The 24,677-nt window shown below is 43.2% G+C and overlaps 1 protein-coding gene across 1 annotated transcript; it reads right to left on the reverse strand.

The window, feature by feature from the left end:
* Window positions 1–23,839: 23,839 nt before the first annotated feature.
* LOC102391921 (Golgi phosphoprotein 3-like) lies at window positions 23,840–24,476 on the reverse strand. The gene has a single exon (XM_006067837.4). It carries the CDS (start codon window positions 24,474–24,476, stop codon window positions 23,964–23,966), a length of 513 nt encoding a protein of 170 aa, XP_006067899.3. The 3' UTR covers window positions 23,840–23,963.
* Window positions 24,477–24,677: the final 201 nt, after the last annotated feature.

The following is a 24,677-nucleotide window of genomic DNA, read 5'->3' on the forward strand; positions in this document are numbered from 1 at the left end:
CACTCTCTATGAATTTGTTGAGCATGAACAACTCTGTAAATCTATGGGAGACGAGGAAGAAATGGACATGAATGAACACATGAACTTCATCAACCATGTCTGTGTGGCATCAGGCCACCCTTGATCTCCAAGACTCATCAAACTTGTTAAAGATGACACTTTTAAATATGTTTACTGCACCTTAACTCAGAAATCAAACCTATAGGTAATAAAGTCATTCAAAATGCTTAGTGTTCAAAATGATGAACTGTGATGTTTAAAAATGGAAGACTGAAGAAAGGAGATATGACCATCAGAAAGGAGTTTCCAACATTTGAAACTATCAGTAACAAAAGATATGGACCCAAGACTAATACATTACAGTGAGCAGATGCAAGAGCAGAGTGGGTGGAAGAGATTGAGTAAGAAAACATTCTCAAAAGGGTTCCTCATATCCTGGAGCAAAGCATTAGAGTGATACACACACACACGACTGAAACTCTGATGATATTGATGGAGTCATTATTAAAATGCAATATGCTAAGTTACCAGTCCAACCCTGGCCCGGATGACAGCTGAGGTTGGAAGGTTTGCTTAAGAGAGAAGCTTAAAACAGGGGCATTAAGGTAGGGTAAAAAAAAAAAAAAAAAAAAAAACAGGGGCATTAAACAGGGCATGCTTGCTTTCTCTAGGTGCACCTGTGGGTACACAGGTTCATTAAGATTCATCTTTTTAATTTTAGTTTTCTTATTTGGCTGCACAGGGGTCTCAGTTGCGGCATGCAAGGTCTTCAGTTGAGGCATGTGAACTCTTAGTTGCTGCAGGTGGGATGTAGTTCCCTGACCAGGGATTGAACTCAGGCTCCCTGCATTGGCAGTGTGGAGCCTTTGCCACTGGACACCCTGAAACTCCCCGGATTCATCTTTATCCTGAAATAACCTTTAAAACAATTGAAAATTGGACAGTCTTCTAGAAACCTATCGTGCCAGCAGTGGGAAAGATGGCACAATGGGGCTAAGCCAAAGTCAGAAAGCTGGGCAGAGGGGAGTGGCTTCCTGTATCAGTGTATTTATTGTGAGGTCAAACATTTCTTTGTGGTCCAATCTCTTCTTTTTTTTATGCAAGAAGAGTTGCGTCACTTCCTGTTGGCCTCAGATGGGCCAAAATCCAGGTCGGGCCACTCTCCTCCCAGCCACAGTGATAGTACCCCAAGAACAAGAAGAGAATGGTGGGACAGGATGGGGAGGGGTGACAATGGACTTTCCTTGGTCTAGCCCCACCATCCTTGTAGCTCTTGTTAGTTGTTTACTGACCTCTCAGAGGCTTCCTTTTCCTGAGTGTCCTACTTGTGATTCCTCACATTGCACAGTGCAGTGGGCACTCCCATGCCCTGCTTGCTATGGCCACCCGCCTTCAGCGACAGCACTCAGCTGTCATCCCTCGTCAGCCAATGACCGTCCCTCTCGGAATCTGTTCTTGACATTGACTTCCCAGCCTCGCTGACCGTGGATCCTTGGTCACTTTGGTCCCCATTTCCAGGGAACAGTCCCCCATGCCTCTGTGCATGATTAGCCACCTCCTTCTGCCAAAAGGAAGAAAGATCTGGCCTGCTGTCACCACACATAACCGTCCCTCCTCCCCCCAACCCGGGGACTGTCAGAACCAGGTGGGGTTGGGAAGGGGTAGCGCCAGTGTGAGCCTCCATCCCTCTAGTGGTTCAGTACTGGAAGGCAGGCGATCCTGATGTCAGGATCATCAGTCCTCCCTGGGCCAAAGGTGACAGGCATTCTTAGGAAGCTTCCACTGTCTATCTTTGGCCAAGATGCTTTCCTGCCTACCTGGGCAGCAGTGACAGGTGAGCACAGCAAACCAAGAGCCGTGAGTCCTCCTTTCTGGCCTGCATGTGGCAGCCACCAGCACCTGGGGAGGCATCAGAGTAGAATTGAGGGGCTGCCTTCGTGAGGATCGACTCTGATGGGAATAGAAGAGCAAGTGGCGCCAGGGAGGGAGGTGTGTTCAGAGACCCCTCAGGTGTGAAAGCTCTGCAGTCAGAGGGTCAGAGGGAGCTTAGTGGGAGGAGAGCTGAGTTCAAAACCAGGAGAGGCTGGACTGCCTCTGGGCAGAGAGGGCAGGCGAGGGCAGAGAGGTAGGGAAGACAGTGCCTGAGGTGAATGGCCCAGGGGAGCAGGCACTATAAGGTGGGAGCAAGATAAGACCTGGGCCAGGCCAGGTGGTTCAGCAAACCAAAACCACAAACCCTGGGCACACAACAGAGTTTCTTCTTCTTTGTTGGAGCCTCTGAGGAATTCTGCTAGGTGTGGGCAACTCCTCAGAGGCCTCCTCAAAACAAAGAACTCCACAGACCTTCCAAACTCAGAACAAGGGCTTGTTATAAACAGCCTCGGCCAAGGTGCCAGCCGGCACGGCACCCAACTGTGGGAGGTTTTGACTGTCCCAAACATGAAGCCCTTGCCCTGACACTTGATTCTCACTGCTGGAAACAGGGGCCTCTCATACTGCTCAGGGGACTGGGGAGCAGCGTATCTTTCCTGTGAGGTAGACACACAAGGACGACGGACTTAACCTGGCAGGCCAGTAACTAGGACTCTGCACTCCCAATGCCGGAGGCCCGGGTTGGATCCCAGGTCAGGGAGCTGCATCCTTCATGCTGAAGCTGAGAGTTCTCGTACCACAGCTAAAGATCCCACACGCTGCAACTAGAACCTGGTTCAGCTAAAAAAGTAAATAATTAAATTAAAAAAAAGATTCCCAAGGACTATTCTAGCACCTGGGGTGTCTGCATGCCTCCATAGAGCATGGCCCGCTATGCCATGGGACCCTTCCCCACAGCGACTCCTGTCAAGACCCGGGTGTGCAGCCCTATGGCAGTTTACTCTGGGTCCCCTCAAGAGATAACCTTTGAGCTTCCGTGCGCCTGAGTTTTGGGAGAGCTTCTTAGAGAAAGAGAGAGATGTTGGACGTCCCTAGGCTCGGGGCCTCCTAGAGCAGTTACGCAGGTAGGCAAGAACAGCCGCTGGGGCTAAAGTTGTAGCAGCCATGTGTAAAGCCGTGTCTCACTAGGCGACGTCACGACGCCCTGTTCTTGGAGCTGTGGGCTTTGCAAGGTGCAATGACACTGCTTTTCATGAGCTATTCCCACGGTGCACCATACATGGGCCAAACGTGTGCGCTGAGGCTTACGCTTTTTCTAGTAATTAAAAATCAAGGCTCCCTACAGGAAAACTGCTGACACAGAAATTACAATAAGCACAGTGATAAAATTTTTTTAAAAAGCATAATTTCTCTCTCCACTTGTCCATTTCCTCACAGTCCTTCCAAGAGCTTTCCATGCAAGAGTTCTGTTGAGGAGTAAAAAAAAAAAAAAAAAAAATTAAAAAGGAAGGAAACCAGTGTGGAAATGCCCAAGTCAATTATGCCAGTAGTAACTGCTAAGACTTGTTGCTGAAGATACAAGTGGGGATGCCTCAATAACTAAAATAATTTTTAAAATCTTTATTGAATTTATCACAGTATTGCTTCTGTTTTATGTTCTGTGTGGGGTTTTTTTTGGCCCTGAGGCATGTGAGATCTTAGCTCCCTGTCCGGGGATCAAACCCCTGCACTGGAAAGTGAAGTTCTAACCACTGGATTGGGCGGAAAGTCCCCTAAAATAATATTTAAAAAGGAGTATCTGTGCTGCATAATAGTGGGGAGGGAATATCATCTTGAAGCTAGTCAGTGCTCTCCCGGCAACTTGGAATGTGGACCGTGTTTCAGCTTTTCTTCCACAGTAATTTCCTACCTACACAGAGGGAAGCTGGCCATCGGTACAGGCATGTTGTATCAAGTCGACTTGACAGTTACTGATCTAAGACTAGGTAACATGCAGAGCAGCGAGTCAAAGAGTGAAGTCTAGGGACTTCCCTGGGGGGTCCAGTGGTTAAGACTCTGCACTTCCACTGCAGGGGGCATGGGTTCGAACCCTGGTCAGGGAACTAAGATTTTACATGCCATGTGGCACAGCCAAAAATGAAAGAGAAATCTGGTGTGATGGAGGATGAGACAGTCTTCCTGCTGCCATGGCTCTTCTTCTGAAGGAGACATTCCCTGATGAGCCAGGCTGGCTTAAGTGGGTACTATAGACACTGTCCCAGCCACAGGGGTGAGTTCTCCCATAAGACAGAGTGAAAGGTCTAACTCCCAGGCCCTGAGCAAGGCTGGCTTAAGTGGGTACTATAGACACTGTCCCAGCCACAGGGGCGAGTTCTCCCATAAGACAGAGTGAGAGGTCTAACTCCCAGGCCCTGTTTCTGTCTCTCCCAGGCCCCCCACCCCCCCCCCCCCTCTCTCTCTCTCTCTCTCTCACTCTCTCTCTCTCTCTCTCTCTCTCTCTCTCTCTCTCTCTCTCTCTCACACACACACACACACACACACACACACACAGAGTCATTGTAAATCAAGTAACTTCTTGGCGAGGCTGAGCTCTCACATCTCATATTTGCAATGAGACCCTTGGGACTGACTAAACAAAGCCAAACTTCTGAATGAATAAAAACTTACTCAGTGGATGGCCTTCATTTTCCACATGGCTGGCAGTACTTGGGCAGTGATTAGAGAAGCTGAAATTACTCTCCAGTAAAACTGGAAAACAACTCTCTTTCCTGCCCATTTTTGCGAGAAATGAGCCTCCTGAGCTGGCAAAAGCAGGCCAATCAACAGAGTGTTACCAGCTGAAGATGGAAGTTGTCACCTGTGCCAGGAGATTAGCCGAGTACCTGGGCCAGTTCTCTCTTTTTTTCCCTGGTGACATTTCAGGGTCTTCAGCCAAATATCTGTGGGATGCCTCGTATGTGCCAGGCTCTAACTAGGGGGCATACTAAGAAGAACCTCAGTTCTGAGTCTGCAACAAGATAAGGAATAGCCTCATAAGCACAAGTGGGACTCTTCCTTACCAAAGGGTGGCCCTGTTTGTTGCCAAGATGGCCACAGACTAAGTATAGAGCCAGTCATGTCATGACGGGCCCACCACGAAGTCTTTGCTCACAACTGTAGAACAAGGTAGAGCTCCTGAGAGCTGCGGGATCTGGGTGTGTCCTCAGCCCCTCACTGACTGTGTGGTCATGAGCAAACCCCTCAACCTCCCTGAGTCATGGGTTCTTCATCTATAAAAAGAGGGTAAAAACTATCTGAGTCCCATGCTGGGATAGTGTGTGGAAAAATATTTTTAAAATTGAAAGCTCTGTGGGTCAGGAAGATCCTCTGGAGGAAGAAATGGCAACCCACCCCAGTACTCAGCCTAGAGAATCCCATGGATGGAGGAGCCTGGCAGGCTACAGTCCATGGGGTCGCAAAGAGTTGGACATGACTGAAGCAACTGAGCAAACACATATGCCTATACAGATTAAATAAATCTGGATTCATCACTTGAATAGATCCTGTCCTTTAATACATATCTGGTCCCTGAAAAGGGCTTTTCATTATGTTTCCAAAAAGAGAAATACCAAGGACAGAGGGAGCCTCATTATAAAGGTTTTTTTATTTATTTGCGTGTTTCTGTTTTTAAATTGGAGGATAATGGCTTTCCAATACTTTATTGGTTTCTGCTGTACAACAGTGTGAATCAGCTATAGGTATACATATATCCCCTCCCCTTCAGTCTCCCTCCCACCCACTCCATCCCGCCCCTCTAGGTTATCACAGAGCCCCTCTAGGTTATCACAGAGCGCCGAGCTGAGCTCCTTATGCTATACAGCAACTTCCCACTAGCAGTCTGGTTTACACATGGTGGTGTATTCATGTCAACGCTATTCTGCCGGTTCATCCCACCCGCTCCTTCCCCAACTGTGTGCACAAGCCTGTTCTCTGCATCTGCGTCTCTATTTCTGTCCTGCAAATAGGTATCATTTTTCTTGATTCCATATATATGTGTTAATATACAGTATTTGTTTTTCTCTTTCTGACTTACTTTACTCAGTATGACAATCTCTAAGTCCATCCACGTCTATAAAAATGGCCCAGTTTTGTTCTTTCCTATGGTGGCATAATCGTCCTTTGTGTGTGTGTATATATATATATATATATATATATACACACACACCACATATTCTTTATCTAGTCATCTGTTGATAGACATCCAGATTGCTTCCATGTCCTGGCTATTTGTAAATAGTGCTGCAATGAACATTGGGGTGCATGCGTCTTTTTGAAGTATGCTTTTCTCAGAGTAGTTACAAAGATTTTGAAAATTCTTCTTGCCCCTCTCTTAACCTAAATGGGGTCACACTGTCTGTCACAGATAGCAAGGTGAGTGCAGATCTTCATGTTCATTTTTGCTTGACTAGCAGAGATCTGACATTATGGAATGAATTAGTACATCTTCTTACATTTCTTTTTATTAGCCACAAATATGGAGGTCCCAACCCAAAGACATAAAATTACATGTTTTCAGCTCTTACAGTGTTTTATCTTGTTTGGTTTTACTGCTTGTATTTAGGTGCAACTTGGTTCCAAATAGGAAAAGGAGTACGTCAAGGCTGTATATTGTCACCCTGTTTATTTAACTTCTATGCAGAGTACATCATGAGAAATGATGGGCTGGAAGAAGCACAAGCTGGAATCCAGATTGCCGGGAGAAATATCAATAAACTCAGATATGTAGATGACACCACCCTTATGGCAGAAAGTGAAGAGGAACTCAAAAGCCTCTTGATGAAGGTGAAAGAGGAGAGTGACAGTTGGCTTAAAGCTCAACATTCAGAAAACGAAGATCATGGCATCCGGTCCCACCACTTCATGGGAAATAGATGGGGAAACAGTGGAAACAGTGTCAGACTTTATTTTTCTGGGCTCCAAAATCACTGCAGATGGTGATTTCAGCCATGAAATTAAAAGATGTTTACTCCTTGGAAGGAAAGTTATGACCAACCTAGATAGCATATTCAAAAGCAGAGATATTACTTTGCCAACAAAAGTCTGTCTAGTCAAGGCTATGGTTTTTCCAGTGGTCATGCATGGATGTGAGAGTTGGACTGTGAAGAAAGCTGAGCACCGAAGAATTGATGCTTTTGAACTGTGGTGTTGGAGAAGACTCTTGAGAGTCCCTTGGACTGCAAGGAGAGCCAACCAGTCCATCCTAAAGGAGATCAGTCCTGGGTGTTCTTTGAAAGGACTGATACTAAAGCTGAAACTCCAATACTTTGGCCACCTCATGCAAAGAGTTGACACGTTGGAAAAGATCCTGATGCTGGGAGGGATTGGGGGCAGGAGGAGAAGGGGACGACAGAGGATGAGATGGCTGGATGGCATCACCGACTTGATGGACATGAGTTTGGGTAAACTCTGGGAGTTGGTGATGGACAAGGAGGCCTGGCGTACTGTGATTCATGGGGTTGCAAACAGTTGGACACGACTGAGTGACTGAACTACACTGAACTGAACTAACACTGTTACATAACGTGACAAGGCGGGAGAAGCATAGCTCAAAAGAAAGGTAATTTATTATTTAATAAAAATAAACTGACCACAATCTTCTATGAGATCTAACATGCAAGCACAACTGCAGACAACATGAGTGATTTCTTAGCAATCAGGTCATCATTTGTACATCCAAATGAATGTATGGATATTGAATGAATATTCTACAAATATCTGAAGGAAAAAATTTACTGTTGTTTTTAGTATGTTCTGAAGAGGAATCGTCCAAGAAGACTATTTTCAAGTTTGAGTTGGCCAGTTTGAAGGTATAAATTTGAGTGTGCCTATTAAAATCCATTGCCTTATTTTATACTTCCACCTCAGGCACAGCTCTATCTTTTGGTAATGCAGCAAGGTAAATACCCCAAATATTCCAATTATTTACTGCACCAGCCAATCAGAACAGAGCCAGCCTAAAGGCAGTGCCAGAGCATGCTGGCAGACTACTAAGCAGTGAAATAGATCAAAGGACTCATACACCTTGAGTAGTTTGGGACATTAATACCCTAGTACACAGGTGGAGGACAGTTCTACCTGAGAACTCTTGATCTTAGGCAGGGTGTAAATTCAGATGAAATGGGAGCAGAGACAAGATCACAAACAGTTCCAGCAAGACTTCTTGCCTTCCATCCAGAGAAAAAATTAATTAATTAATTAATCCAAGGACTTACGGTCATTTCAAATATTAAAGATTCGTGTAAGCTTATTACCCCACCTATAGTGATACTTTGCAGTTAGGGCTGATGGCCCCGCTTTTCGTAATGTCAATACAAAGGTGACTGTTCACTTATGACCAGCTCTACCTAACATACAAAAGGTCACAAAGCAACGTAGCCAAAGCCGAGGTTTTGCTTCTATTTCTTGAAGTATTTGTGTAAACTTCATTTGATGGAGCTATTGCATTTTGTGCTGTTCTAGATCACAGCTTCTCACGATTAACCACTCAGCTCCACTCTTGCTATTTTGAAAGGCTAGTCTATGAACTGCTCCCAACACTGAGCTGAGGTGCTACTTTGCCATGTTGTGCTCCACACAGCCTACTGCAACCAGTCTAAATAATAGACCCACCTCTTTAGCGTTTCATATTCAGACATATCTAAGTATTAAGATTGATTTCCCATCCACTACTTAGTTCTTTCTCAATTTCATTTAGGTCTTTACCTCAGGTGGTTTCAGTCTGGGAGTAGGAAGTTTAGGGGCTATTTCAACACAGGATGATGACCAAGATTAAAACAATAATATTACAGCCTTGGATCTAGCAACACACCAACATTTTCTTTATCCTTATTGTTCTTCATCTTTTTTATAAAGTCAACACCAAGTAAGAAAGGACTTATTATCCACAGTCCCTAAACAACCTCCTCTTATATGTATATATGACATTCCCCCAATTTTATATTTCTGTTATTGCATTCTAGGAATCAGTGAACTAAAATGGACAAGAATGGGCAGATTTAATTCAGATGACCATTATATCTACTACTGTGGGCAAGAATCCCTTAGAAGAATATCTACTACTGTGGGCCAGAATTCCTTAGAAGAAATGCAGTAGCCCTCATAGTCAATAATGCAGTACTTGAGTGCAATCTCAAAAACAACAGAATGATCTCTGTTCATTTTCAAGGTCAACCATTCAATATCACAGTAATCTAAATCTATGTCCTAACCATTAATGCCAAAGAAGCTGAAGCTGAACAGTTCTATGAAGACCTACAAGACCTTTCAGAACTAAAACCCCCAAAGATGTCCTTTTCATTATAGGGGACTGGAATGCAAAAGTAGGAAGTCAAGAAACACCTGGAATAAAAGGCAAATTTGGCCTTGGAGTACAGAATGAAGAAGGGCAAAGACTAATAGAGTTTTGCCAAGAGAATGCACTGGTTAGCAAACACCTTCTTCTAACCACACAAGAGAAGACTCTACACATGGACATCACCAGATGATCAACACCGAAATCAGATCGATTATATTCTTTGCAGCCAAAGATGGAGAAGCTCTATACAGTCAGCAAAAACAAGATCGGGAGCTGGCTGTGGCTCAGATCATGAACTCCTTATTGCCAAATTCAGACTTAAATTGAAGAAAGTAGGGGAAACTGCTAAGTTGAAGAAAGTAGGGAAAGTGGGAAAGCCTAGGGGTTTTCATTCATACCTGAATGGTATGACCTGAATCAAATCCCTTACGATTGTATAGTGAAAGTGACAAACAGATTCAAGGGGTTAGATCTGATACACAGAGCGCCTGAAGAGCTATGGACAGGGCTTTGTGACATTGTACAGGACTCAGTGATCAAGACCATCCCCGAGAAAATGAAATGCAAAAATGCAAAATGGTTGTCTGAGGAGGCCTTACAAACAGCTGAGAAAAGAAGAGAAACTAAAGGCAAAGGAGAAAAGGAAAGATATACCCATTTGAATGCAGAGTTCCAAAGAATAGTAAGGAGAGATAAGAAAGCCTTCCTCAGTGATCACTGGAAACAAATAGAGGAAAATAATAGAATGGAAAAGATTAGTGATCTCTTCAAGAAAATTAGAGATACCAAGGCAAAACTTCATGCAAAGATGGGCACAATAAAGGAAAGAAATGGTATGGACCTAACAGAAGCAGAAGACATTAAGAAGAGGTGGCAAGAATACACAGAAGAACTATACAAAAAAGATCTTCATGACCCAGATAACCATGCTGGTGTGATCACTCACCTAGAGCCAGACATCCTGGAATGTGAATTCAAGTGGGCCTTAGGAAGTATCACTACAAACAAAGCTAGTGGATGTGATGGAATTGCAGTTGAGCTATTTCAAATCCTAAAAGATGATGCTGTTAAAGTGCTGCACTCAATATGCCAACAAATTTGGAAAAGTCAGCAGTGGTCACAGGACTGGAAAAGGTGAGTTTTTATCCCAACCCTAAAGGAGGGTAATGCCGGAGAATGTTCAAACTACCACATAATTGCACTCATTTCACATGCTAGCAAAGTAATTCTCAGATTTCTTCAAGCTAGGCTTCAACATACATAAACCGAGAACTTCCAGATGTTCAAGCTGGATTTAGAAAAGGCAGAGGAACCAGAGATCAAATTTCCAACATCCATTGGATCATAGAAAAATCAAGAGAATTCCAGAAAAACATCTACTTCTGCTTCATTGACTATGCTAAAGCCTTGACTGTGTGGATCACAACAAACTGTGAAAAATTCTTCGAGAGATGAGAATACCATACCACCTTACCTGCCTCCTGAGAAACAGGTATGCAGGTTAAGAAGCAGCCATTAGAACTGGACATGGAAAAACAGACTGATTCCAAATTGGGAAAGGAGTACATCAAGGATGTTCACTGTCACCTTGTTTATTTAACTTATATGCAGAGTATATCATGCAAAATTCCAGGCTGGATGAAGCACAAGTTGGAATCAAGATTGTCAGGAGAAATATCAATCACCTCAGATATGCAGATGATACCATCCTTACGGCAGAAAGCGAAGAGGAACTAAAGAGCCACTTGATGAAAGTGAAAAAGGAGAGTGAAAAAGCTGGCTTAAAACTCAACATTCAAAAAACTAAGATCATGGCATCTGATCCCATTGCTTCATGGCAAATAGATGGGGAAACAATGGAAACTGTGACAGACTTTATTTTCTTGGATTCCAAAATCACTTCAGATGGTAACTGCAGTCATGAAATCAAATGATGCTTGCTCCTTGGAAGAAAAGTTATGACATACCTAAACAGTATATTAAAAAGCAGAGACTTTAATTTGCCAACAAAGGTCTGTATAGTCAAAGCTACAGTTTTTCCAGCAATTATGTATGGATATGAGAGTTGGACCACAAAGAAGGCTTAGTGCCCAAGAATTCATGCTTTTAAACTGTGGTGTTGGAGAAGACTCTGGACTGCAAGGAGATCAAACCAGTCAATCCTAAAGGAAATCAATCCTGAATTTTCACTGGAAGGACTGATGTTGAAGCTGAAGCTCCAATACTTGGGCCACCTGATGAGAAGAGCCGACTCATTAGAAAAGACCCTGATGCTGGGAAAGATTGAAGGCAGGAGGAGAAGGGGACGACAGAGGATGAGATGGTTGGATGGCATCACTGACTCATGGATGTGAATTTGAGCAATCTCTGGGAGATGTGAAGAATAGGGAAGCCTGGCATGCTGCGGTCCACGGGATCGCAAAGAGTTGGACAACAGTGAGTGACTGAACACAACAACATCACATGATTATTTGTTTACTCATAGAATTTCCCTTCTAGAATATGAGTTCCTCAAGGGTAAGTTCTGTGTTTTATCGATATTTTGTCCCTACCACCCAGCCCAGCCTGGCATGTCTTTCATATGGATTATAAATATAGACGTGTGTGTGAGAGAGAGGGAGTAAGTGACTCAAGCCACTGTGGCATTTATTGTGTGCAAGTCACTCACTGATGCTGAACCGATAGGCCTGGCTGCCATTTTCATAAAGGAGGTGGTTCATGCTATGAGGCAAGATTAGATAACCAGGGTTTGCAGTCCTGAAAGGAGGACCAGCTGCAAAATTCCCAGAATTAAGTCCCTTAGTCATGACTCCTTAACACTATCAGAGATATGTAACCATTACCAAGATAAGGACTCAAGTATTTACTGCATTCCAGAAGCAGCTCCAGCCTTTATCATTATCCTAAGAGCCATACGGAGACTATAAAATACCCAATCAGATTTATGCTACAGACAATAAATCAGTTAACATGTTGGACCATTTTAAAATCCAACCCATATGTCCCTGAGGAATTCATTAACTGTTCATGATTAGAGATTTCTAGGCACCAAGCCATTCCACCCTCTGAATGGCCACATTTACTCCCATCTTGCATCCAGTAATTATTTATCACTAAGCTCGGGCTTCCCTGGCGGCTTAGACGGTAAAGAGTCTGCCTGCAATACAGTAGACCTGGGCTCGATCCCTGGGTCAGGAAGATCCCCTGGAGAAGGGAATGGCAATCCATTCCAGTATTCTTACCTGGAGAATTGTGTGGACAGAGGGTCCTGGCAAGCTACAGTCTATGGGGTTGCAAAGAGTCGGACATGACTGAGCAGCCAACACTTTTACTTTTCACTTTCAAGGTTGGTCATACCTTAACATTATCCAACAATGCTTTCCCTAGGTTATTTTATGATTTTTGTACCTAAACATATGCTTCTTTATTTAGGATGTTCTGAGTCTCAAGAGTTCCAGTTTCTGTACAAATTTAAAAGTTTGTATTTAACTCCAAGGCCTGAAAGCTCTTCACTTTAGGGTTCTTTCTCTCTTGTCCACCCCTCTGGATTTTTATCCTTCTGCATTCCACTTGAATAGGAGTGAGAAGCATGCCCTGACTGCAGTGGAGTGACTGTGTAGAATGTTGTTCTGACGTCATACCACTGGGCAGAGTGTCACATCCCCACCTAGTACAGTCAGATCAAAACCCGTCACCAGACATCTACAATTTTCAGCAAAGAGAAACTGCTCTGCTGTTAGCCATTGCTGCCTTTATCTTCTTCTTTTTAAATCATTAAGCTCCATTACATATTCCAAAAAACATGTCTCAACCTAATGAAAGCTATTGCATTCAAAAGGGGAGCACCCAAGAATTAAAAGGGGAAAATAGACTGAAAACTAAAGGTGATATTTATACCTGAGAATAGAGCTCTTGGAAGCTGCCCAAGCCAATTTTTTAACCTTACTCCATTCCATGAATAATTTAAAAACACAAAGAGTGCTTGGCAGGTAGAAGGCACTGAATAAATATTTGTCCAATGATTGCACTGAATACTTTTGCACTTAAAAATATCTCCATATCTACTAATTAATTTGCATTAGGTTAAGCATCACTCTTTTTCAGGGGATAGATCTATGTGGACAATTTAGAAAATTTTTTCTGTACTAACAATTACTACCCCCTAGAAATATCAGAATTCTGCATGAATGGCTTAAAAAGTCTACAAAGCTCTCTTGATTTTCATATATACTCTCTCTACTTGGGCTGTCCAATAGAAGTTCCTGCAATGTTGAGAATTTCCTCTATCTGTACTGTCCAAGGAGTCACAAGCCACATGTGGCTACTTAGCACTTGAAATGTGGTTAGTGCATCTAAAGATGACCTGAGTTTTACATTTTTCAAGATTTTACTTTGAATTTAAGTAGCTGCACATGGCTAGTGGTTACTATATTAGAATGCAGAGCTCTCTAAAAAGATCAGGAAGACAAAATTTGACACATGGGAGACTCGTTTAAAAAAAAGTATTCCTGTAAGTCTTCACTATGTTTGCTCTCCATGGGGACAGTTTGTTCATTTCTCTTCTGACTCCCTTTATTGTGATCGATTTTTAATTTCATAGTTTTAAAGATGGTAGATGCTGTTGCATCAACCATTCTTTGCTCTGGTGGTTCTTAAACTTGGCTGGACGTCAGCGTCACCCCTAGAGATGTGATTCAGCCAGTTTGGGGAGGGGACCGGGCATCTGTGTTTTTTAAGCTCCACAGATGATTCTGATCTGCAGCCAGGCTTGGGAACGACGATTTTACACCAGAGATCCCAAACCGGTACCCCTTGGGCCAAATACACCCTCGAAACATATGTTCATCCCACACAGTGTTTTAAAATGTTTTGAATTAGTTGCCAGCTTCTACAAATCCTATTTTTTTTTTTTTCATCCAAAAAAGTGGAGTTGACTAAAGACTGCCCTCTTTGGATAGAGAGCATAACTTCTATGGTTCAGCATTATTTGCCCATCTCATAAAAGCCCAGGTCCCAACAGGCATTTGAGTTTGAGACCCCTTCCTTACCTCATATCTGTGTAACACTTGCCCGAACAGACAACAATTCCTGTATATCAACGTACCATTCCTAGCATGGACTCCCTGTTATTTTATCCATGCCTGTAGTCATTTTGGCAGGCTCACAAACATTGTCCTACCATCTTGAATTTATTTGGAAATAAATAGGATGAAAGTCTCAAAAAGAGAAGGGATCCAGGATCATTAGACCAATTCTGTTCAGGGACACATCATTAGAATCAGGGAAAGACTATCTTACTTTTTATTTTTTACATCCCAAACTCTTCACCTAAAGCACTGTAAAACCAGCCAACAAGACTGTCAGAGAGAGTGTCTTTGTTGTAAATCCTATCTCTTTGAAAAAAAATTTTTTAGAGCTCTCTCATCTCTCACTCAGTGTCCCTTTTAGTAGATTTGTATTCAGCCATGGTTCTTAAAAGCAGTTGATCACACATGTACATCTTTTCTCTCTCTTGAGAATCCTCTGTAATGATAGTTAATAAATGAAAATATGTAAACCCAAACGAGGAGATAAAAGGTAGATGGGCCATTAGTTAATGAAAACTAGACAAGGAATGCTAATTAATTTAAGAAGGCAAAGGAAGGCACAGCTTTGGAGAATCTGTGAAACCACAGACTTTTCTTCCTAGAAAAATGTATGTGTGCCAAACACTTTGCAGTCAATTTAAAGGGTTTCACAGGCCCCTGAATCCTATCCACTGATTCCTAGTAGAAAAAGCCATCAACCTGAAATAAGACACATGACTTGATAAGTATTTATACTGACACAGAGCACCAAAATGTCAGGCGCAGCTTTGCTGAGTGGGACATAATTTTGAATCATATACTAAGATCAGTCTTTATTATTAATAAAAGGGAAAGCTGCTTGGCATACCATTAGGTTTAAGTAAAAGGCAAGGAATATATACTCTCACTCTGAGGATCATATTAAACTAAGTGTCATCTAGAGCTTATAACTGAAGGCACAGTGGATTTCCCAGCATAAAATAAATAAATCTGCGGCATTTGAATTTTTTAAACAAATCCTTAGAGACATCCATGACAAGGCTGAGACATTTTCTGAAATTGCACTCTTGCACACATTGAAAACTGTCCTTGTTACTTTAGCCTGGTGGGTTCCACGAGTTCAGAGCTATTTTGCCACCTCTTTCCTCTGAGTGGCAGTTGGTTCCATCATCAAAGTGATAGACTAGGAGACACCTTAATAAGGCACAAAACATGCAATAAGAAACAATCCTGCTTTCTAACTGGGAAGGCCTGCATTTCTATCTTCATCTATTTCTACATATGACAGGCATCAAATGTAAAGAAAAAAAGTTTTTTACAAGATGGCTTGCAGTTTCCTGTTTTAGACACTTATCATTGAGAATGTTTAGACTTTTCACACATATTAATTTTCCCCAAAGTAATGCAACAAGCCAACTCATTGGAAAAGACCCTGGGAAAGATTGAAGGCAAAAGGAGAAGAGGGCAGCAGAGGATGAGATGGTTGGATAGCATCACCAACTCAATGGACGTGAACTTGGGCAAACTCTGGGAAATAAGGAGGGACAGGGAGGCCTGGCAATGGGGTTGCAAAGCATTGGGCATGACAGTGACTGAACAACAATAAATGCAATGGTTCAGTTCAGTTCAGTTCAGTTCAGTCGCTCAGTTGTGTCTGACTCTTTGTGACCCCATGAATCGCAGCATGCCAGGCCTCCCTGTCCATCACCAACTCCCAGAGTTCACTCAGACTCACGTCTGTCGAGTCGGTGATACCATCCAGCCATCTCATCCTCTGTCCCCTTTTCCTCCTGCCCCCAATCCCTTCCAGCATCAGAGTCTTTTCCAATGAGTCAACTCTTCGCATGAGGTGGCCAAAGTACTACCCCACGTCCAAGGTCAGGGGCAGAAACCGGGAGGACCCCATGCCCGAGGGGTGGCGGCCAAGAGGAGCTACCCCACGTCCAAGGTCAGGGGCAGCAGCCGAGAGGAGCAACCCCACATCCAAGGAGCGGTGGCTGCGCGGGCGCAGGAGGGCCTAGAGGAGCTACTCCACGTTCAATGTCAGGAGGGATGGCTGTGAGGAGATACCCCTCGTCCAAGGTAAAGAGCAGCGGCTGCACTTTGCTGGAGCAGCCGTGAAGAGATACCCTATGTCCAAGACAAGAGAACCCCAAGTAAGACGGTGGGTGTTGCAAGAGGGCATCAGAGGGCAGACACACTGAAACTATAATCACAGAAAACTAGCCAATCTAATCACACTAGGACCACAGCCTTGTCTAACTCAATAAATGCAACAAGTATTTCTTAAAATCTTCACATGCTGATCATTCTCCTCTTGCTCCCTGGAGCTGCACTCTCCACCTTGCTCTGGGGCCCAGGAAGCTGAACCGTGTAGATGGCATGGCTCAGGCTCCCTTGACAACTGGCTTCCGGGAGCCAAGGGGGACTGAAGATGGGAGAAGAAATGTGTGCCGGGCTATTTCTTCCTCTCTTCCTTCCTGTTTTACTAAGCCTCAGACATTTGCTGCATTCCTCCATTTGCTGGGATTCTGTTGGGTGGTTCCTCCTCCCCATCTCAACTCCCCTGGGGGTCCAGTCCTTCTATTCCTCCCCTTTGGCCCTCTTGTCCTTGATGTGGTAATGGCTCCCCAGTGTGACTGCCAGCCGCTGGGTGCCTCAATATCCTGTGCTTGTGTCCTGAAGGAGTCCCCTTGTTAAAGTCCCTTCTTTGGAACTATTTGAGGTGAAGTCAGCTTCCTGCTGGGACCATGGGTGACACACTTCATCCATCTTCTTTTCAAACAGGTAAGACTTATGAGACAGAAAGAAGAGATGGGGAAAATTCCTGAGGAAGAGATCAACAGTATGGTTTTTAAAGACAAAACTTAACTGGATAATAGACTGCTGCTGCTGCTGCTGCTAAGTCGCTTCAGTCCTGTCCGACTCCGTGCGACCCCATAGACGGCAGCCCACCAGGCTCCGCCATCCCCAGGATTCTCCAGGCAAGAACACTGGAGTGGGATAATAGACTAAAACCCCTCAAAACAAAAATGTTCTTTTCTTTACAATAGATTTCCTAGTACAATGTCAGTAAGCAAAAGGATCACTAGCCTACTCTTCAAATTTGCTTGACCAGTCTTGATGCACATTTCACTAATTTCCAATTTTATTTATTCATTTCAAAGCAAAAATGAAGGAGATTTATTAAGCACATTGTATGTGCTTATAATGCTTAAAAATAATTAAGGTATTATTAATCCCATTTAGAGAAGAGGAAATTGAGACTCTGAGAGATCCAATAATTTGCCCCAGATAATATGACTAGCAGGTGGTAAACCCAGCATTAATAACTGAGCATATATGATTTGATAGAGAATCTTGCTTTCTTATATTATTGCAAAGTATTTCTCTTTAATTTGATCATAATCTTAACATGCTTTTGACTCTCTGCAAAAAGATCTAGTTGTGCCTACATATTTTTCATTAAACGGTTGATCACACTTGTTTATTTTTAATCTCTCAAGACTTCTCTATAGTTACAATTTATGAATGAAAAAAATATATAAACCCAAATAATGAAATAAAAGGTAAATCCATCAGTTGATGAAAACAAGATAGATGCCATTTCAAAAGGCAGAGAAAGGCATATCTTTAAAGGGCTCCAAAGGAAAATGGTTTTTCCAGTAGTTATATACGGATGTGAGAGTTGGACTATAAAGAAAGCTGAGCGCCTAAGATTTGATGCTTTTTAACTGTGGTGTTGGAGAAGAGTCTTGAGAGTCCCTTGGACTGTAAGGATACCCAACCAGTCAATCCTGAAGGAAATCAGTACTGAATATTCATTGGAAGGACTAACGCTGAAGCTGACACTCCAATACTTTGCCCACCTGATGTGAAGAACTGACTCATTGGAAAAGGCCCTGATGCTGGGAAAGATTGAAGGTGGGAGAGGAAGGGGATGACAGAGGATGAGATGGTTGGATGTCATCACCGACTCGATGGACATGAGTTTGAGCAAGCTCCAGGAGTTAGTGATGGACAAGGAAGCCTGGTGTGTTGCAGTCCATGGGGTTGCAAAGAGTCAGACATGACTGAGTGATTGAGCTGACTGAAAGGAAGACTGGAGCAAGAAGGAAGATTTGACTGCTAGAACCCTAGAGAACTTTGAAACCAAAGATCGGACATATGTTGGTAGGCAAAAATGAGATGTAGGACTGAAAACAGAACTGATGGAAAAACATATGTCTGGGGGTCCTTGTTGTGTTTATATTTTCCAGTAAGGCACTGAAAAGATAATTGGGAAATCTGAGTCTGTTATCAGGATTTATTATTTTGTCTTCTTTGTGTGGGATGAGCCAGAAGAAGGATGATCATCATTCCTTCTGTCTCCACCACCAGTCATTCTCTCTGAGAATACCTGCAGCAAGATAGCTACCACGTGGCTGAGAAACTAGAAGTCTCTCCCTGGAGAAATTGAACAGTCCTAGAGAAAAGATCACCACATTTTGGCCTTTGTGGCTTCCCTGATGTGATCTTATTGTTCCCACCTGGTCACTCTACAGCCAAGTTGACAAACTTGTTCACAAATGAAGCCTTTCTGTGTCCCATTCTAAAATATATAATTTCTGAGGGGACACAATTCAGTTCAAGACAACCAGATTCACAAGTTTGTCCTTCAACTATTTATTGTATAAACTACCCCTAAATTTATTGTCTTAATGAAACAATAATTCAATATTTCTCATGATTCTACAGGTTGACCAGGTGGTTCTTCTGCTTTATGTGGTGTTTGTTGGTAATAATCTTGCCAATTTTTCACTAGCACAAGACATGGCTTACCATCCTTCCAGACTTCAATAGTAGTTTCCTGGACTTCCCTGGTGGTCCAGTGGTTAAGAATCCGCCTGCCAACACAGGGGACACAAGTTTGATCCCTGGTCCAGGAAGATCCCACAGACCACAGGGCAACTAAGCCCAAGTGCCTCAACTACTGAAGCCTGCGTGCACCTAGAGCCCATGCTCCACAATAAGGGAAGCCACGGCAGTTACAGGCCCCTGCACCGCAACTAGAGAGTAGCCCCCACGCGCCGCAACTCTAGAAAGCCCGAGTGCAGCAACAAAGATTCAGCACAGCCAATAAAAAAATAAAATAGCATAAAATAAAAAATACTAGCTTCCTCACTGATTTTCCAGCTTCTACTAATAGTCTCCTTGCTACCCTTCCAGCTTCTATCTACTACCCAGTGTTAAGACCATGACACGAGTTAGGTTTTTATTGTAACTGCACCTCATTTTTAGGTACCAGTTTCTCTTTCAACTAGCCTTTGCATGTGTGTGTGCCAAGTTGCTTCAGTCGTGTCCAACTCTTTGCAACCCTATGGACCGTAGACTGTAAGGCTCCTCTGTCCATGGGATTCTCCAGATAAGAATACTGGAGTGAGTTGCCATGCCCTCCTCTAGGGGATCTTCATGACTCAGGGATTGAACCTGCATCTCTTATGTCTCCTGCATTGGCAGGTGGGTTGTTTACCACTAGTGCCACCTGGGAAGCCCTGACTAGTCTTTGTTGTTGAATAAAACACCCCAAAACTTAACAGCTTAAATCAATGCCATCTCACGTAATTCTCTCGGTTGGCTAAGCAGTTCTCTGCTGCTTTCATTGAGGCTCATATGCACAGTTGCCTTCAGCTGGCAGGTCAGCTGGTGGGCTGCTGAACTTAGCTGGGACAGCTGAGGTTCTCTTCCATAGGCCCTTTTGTCCTGGGCTTCTTTATCGTATGGTGGTCTCAAGGCAGCATTCCAAGAAGATGAAGGCAGACACCATATCACTTTATTTCTCCCAAGCTCTGAAACTTGCAAGATGTCACTTCTGCTACATTCTATTGGATAAGAGTGGAGAGCAAATTCAGCCCAGATTCAAAAGGTGGCAGAATAGACTCTATCTCCTAATAGAAGGAGCTGCATATAATGTGGAGTCATATTTAATTTACCACAGAAAGTTATGCTATGTCCCTAGACAGACTCAATGTCATAAAGATGTCAGTTCCTTCTAATAAATCTGTACAGTCAATGTCATACCAATCAAAATCCCAATAGGATGGCTCGAGACACTTGATAAGATGTTCCTAAAATTATATGGAAGAGCAAAGGGCTCAGAATCACCAATGCAATTTTGTGGAAGGACAGGTCCTCCCAGATATTGGGATTTATTATAAAGCTATGGTAACAGCTGTGTATTGATACAGCAATTCTAGGAGTGATTCAGGTGAAGTCCACACTATACACAGCATCAATAGATGTACATAACCCAGTTAACTTTATGGAGCAATTCACTTTTATGATTTAATAGTGAAAATATACAAATATAAGATAAGATTATAGAAAGCAAAAATTTTCTCATTTCATTGAAACATGATTGACATACAACAGTATGGAGGTTTAAGGTGTGCAACCTATTGATTTGATACACTTAAGTACTGCAAAGTGATGACCACCATGCGTGTGTGCTGAGTTGCTTCAGTCTTGTCTGACTCTTTGTGACCCTATGGACTGCAGCCCACCAGGCTCCTCTGTCCATGGGGTTTCTCCAGGCAAGAATACTGGAGTGTGTTGCCATCCCCTTCTCCAGGGGATCTTCCTGAGCCAGGGATTGAACCTGAGTCTCTAACATCTCCTGCATTGGCAAGCGGGTTCTTTACCACTAGCACCCCCTGGGAAGCCTTGATGACCCCCATAGCCATAGATAATACCTCCATCACATGGTTACCCCATTTCTGTTTTGTGGTGAGAACATTTAAGATCTCCTCTCTTAGAAACCTTCAAGTAAATAATACAATATTATTAACTATAATCACCAAGCTGTACATTAGATCTCCAGAACTCATTCATCTTATAGCTGGTAGTTTGCAATTTTTGACCAACATCTCCCCATCTCCCCTACTCTCAGCCCTTGGTAACCTATTCACTGTTCCCATGAGTTTGGCTTTTTTAGATTCTATATATAAGTGATATCATACAATATGTGTCTTCCTCTGACTCATTTTACTCAGCTTAATACCAACAAAAAATTCTTAAGGTATGTATCTTGATGGAACTTTACCAAAATATACCCTAATACATACAGCTTTTTACTTTTGGTGAGTTAAGAATATAAAAGGACTTGTACTTGTGGACAAACTGAAACTCAAGAGATGCTAATGATGTGCTTTTGAAGCTAGAGGTAGTTTAAAGAAAATATATATGCACCCCAATGTTCATATCAGCGCTATTTACAATAGCCAAGACATGGAAGCAACCTTAAAGGTGGTGTCAGTGGTGACAAAGGAGTGGATAAAGAAGATGTGGTACATATATACAATGGAATATTACTTAGCCATAAAAAAGAATGAAAAAACCCATGTCAACAACACGGGTGGACCTACAGATCATCATACTAAGTGAAGTAAGTCAGACAGAGAAAGACAAATATCATATTGCTTATTGTGGAATCTGGAAAAAAATGATCCAAATGAACTTACTTTACAAAACAGATCCACAAACACAGGAGACAAACTTATGGTTACCAAAAGGGTAGTGAGAGGTAAATGAGGAGGTTGGTATTAACATATGGGGACTTCTCTGGTAGCTCAGTTGGTGAAGAATCCACCTGCAATGCAGGAGACCCTGGTTTGATTCCTGGGTCGGGAAGATCCGCTGGAGAAAGGATAGGCTAGTCACTCCTGTGTTCTTGGGCTTCCCTGGTGGCTCAGCTGGTAAAGAATCTGCCTCCAATGCAGGAGACTGGGGTTCAATCCCTGGGAAGAGATAGGCTACCCACTCCAGTATTCTGGCCTGGAGAATTCCATGGACTGTATAATCCATGGGGGTCACAAAAAGTTGGACACTACTAAGTGACTTTCACTTTCACTTTATTAACATATACACACTACTATATATAAAACAATCAACCAGGACCTACTGTATAGCACTGGGAACTATACTTAATGTTTTGTAATAATGTATAAGGAAAAATAATCTAAAAATAATAGATGTACAACTGAATCACTTTGCTATACACCTGAAACTAACACAACACTGTAAATCAACTGTACTTTAATATTTAAAAATTTGCAAAAAAAAAAAAAAAAGCCAAAACCCAAAAAGCAACAACAAAAAATTGGAGGTAGTTTGAAAGTAAACACAGCAATATGTGAACCATGAACTTCCTGATGTTCAAGTTGGTTTTAAAAAAGGCAGAGGAACCAGAGATCAAATTGCCTACATCTGCTGGATCATGGAAAAAGCAAGAGAGTTCCAGAAAAACATCTATTTCTGCTTTATTGACTATGCCAAAGCCTTTGACTGTGTGGATCACAATAAACTGTGGAAAATTCTGAAAGAGATGGGAATACCAGACCACCTGACTTGCCTCTTGAGAAATCTGTATGCAGGTCAGGAAGCAACAGTTAGAACTGGACATGGAACAACAGACTGGTTCCAAATAGGAAAGGGAGTACGTCAAGGCTGTATATTGTCACCCTGCTTATTTAACTTATATGCAGAGTACATCATGGGAAACGCTGGACTGGAAGAAACACAAGCTGGAATCAAGATTGCCGGGAGAAATATCAATAACCTCAGATATGCAGATGACACCACCCTTATGGCAGAAAGTGAAGAGGAACTAAAAAGCCTCTTGATGAAAGTGAAAGTGGAGAGTGGAAAAAGTTGGCTTAAAGCTCAACATTCAGAAAACGTCAAGATCATGGCATCGGGTCCCATCACTTCATGGGAAATAGATGGGAAAACAGTGGAAACAGTGTCAGACTTTATTTTTGGGGGCTCCAAAATCACTGCAGATGGTGACTGCAGCCATGAAATTAAAAGACGCTTACTCCTTGGAAGGAAAGTTATGTCCAACATAGATAGCATATTGAAAAGCAGAGACATTACTTTGCCAACAAAGGTTCGTCTAGTCAAGGCTATGATTTTTCCTGTGGTCATGTATGGATGTGAGAGTTGCACTGTGAAGAAGGCTGAGCGCCGAAGAATTGATGCTTTTGAACTGTGGTGTTGGAGACTCTTGAGAGTCCCTTGGACTGCAAGGAGATCCATCCAGTCCATTCTGAAGGAGATCAGCCCTGGGATTACTTTGGAAGGAATGATGCTAAGGCTGAAACTCCAGTACTTCGGCCACCTCATGCAAAGAGTTGACTCATTGGAAAAGACTCTGATGCTGGGAGGGATTGGGGGCAAGAGGAGAAGGGGACGACAGAGGATGAGATGGCTGGATGGCATCACTGACTCAATGGAGGTGAGTCTGAGTGAACTCTGGGAGTCGGTGATGGACAGGGAGGCCTGGCCTGCTGCGATTCACGCGGTTGCAAAGAGTCAGACACGACTGAGCGACTGAACTGAACTGAACTGAACTGAAAGTAAACACAACGAAAATCCAAAACTTGTTACACTAAGAATGGCAACTCTCTTGAACTCAAGAAGGAATGAAATGCCAAAAGGCAGTCAAACTTTCTGTTTTCTAAACCTAACGGAAAGATCTCTCGTACCAGCAGCTTCTTGCACGCACACACCCACGACAGGAAAGCCACCTCCCCATTTCATGAAACAAAAGCCAATTACAGTGTGGGAAGTACAAACTGCAGAAACCCAGAAGTCCATAGAAGAAAAACGACTGGTTCCCGTGAGAGAAGGGGGACGCATGGTTCGGGGCAGGGTCACTTGGTGAAGGCGGCCACCACCGCCCATCGCACCTCGTTGGTCCCGGCCTTCAGACACTCCACCTCAGGGTCCAAGTCCAGGAGCTGCCGCACCCGCTTGGTGGCTACGTCGTACTGCTCGTCCAGCATTGGCGCGAACGCATTCTCTAGGACGTCCGAGGCGTGAGCCAGGTAGAGGAGGGCCAGCAGGCGCTTGTCCATGCGGTGAGGGCCGTTCACCCACTTGTCGAGAACGGCTTCCTGCACCTTCTTGATGAGGCGCTGCTTAATGCTGTTGTTGGTGAGGGGGTGCGTCGTCATGTCAAAGAGGAGGAAGTTCTGTTTCTCTGTTGTCAGTACGCCCTTTTTCACCAGGTTTTTTGCTAATCGTTCCCGGACGTTTCTTAACTGATAATGCAATTTTAATGGATTCCACGTCTCACCTAAACAAAAGAGTTCAAAAGCTAGGGAGGAATTTCGGGTATTATTCTCTTTGTACTTGTAAGTACTTTGTACTTGTAAGGCGTGCATATCTCAGTCTTTGTACTTATAAGGCGTGCTCAGTCTGTCAGTCATGACCAACTCTTTGCGAGCCCATGGACTGTAGCCCACCAGGCTCCTCTGTCCATGGGATTATCCCAGCAAGAATACTGGAGTGGGTTGCCATAGGGACAGCAAAATGTGTTCACTGTAGCTGGTTTGCTTTCAGAGAATTAGAAGCTAAGAAGTGTT

This window comes from Bubalus bubalis, chromosome 19 (assembly GCF_019923935.1).
Source record: "Bubalus bubalis isolate 160015118507 breed Murrah chromosome 19, NDDB_SH_1, whole genome shotgun sequence".
Taxonomy (NCBI): Eukaryota; Metazoa; Chordata; class Mammalia; order Artiodactyla; family Bovidae; genus Bubalus; species Bubalus bubalis.

What these genes read in the sequence shown, in the direction of transcription:
- LOC102391921 (XM_006067837.4), bottom strand. Translation starts at nt 24,476, where the DNA reads ATGCACGCCTTACAAGTACAAAGTACTTACAAGTACAAAGAGAATAAT.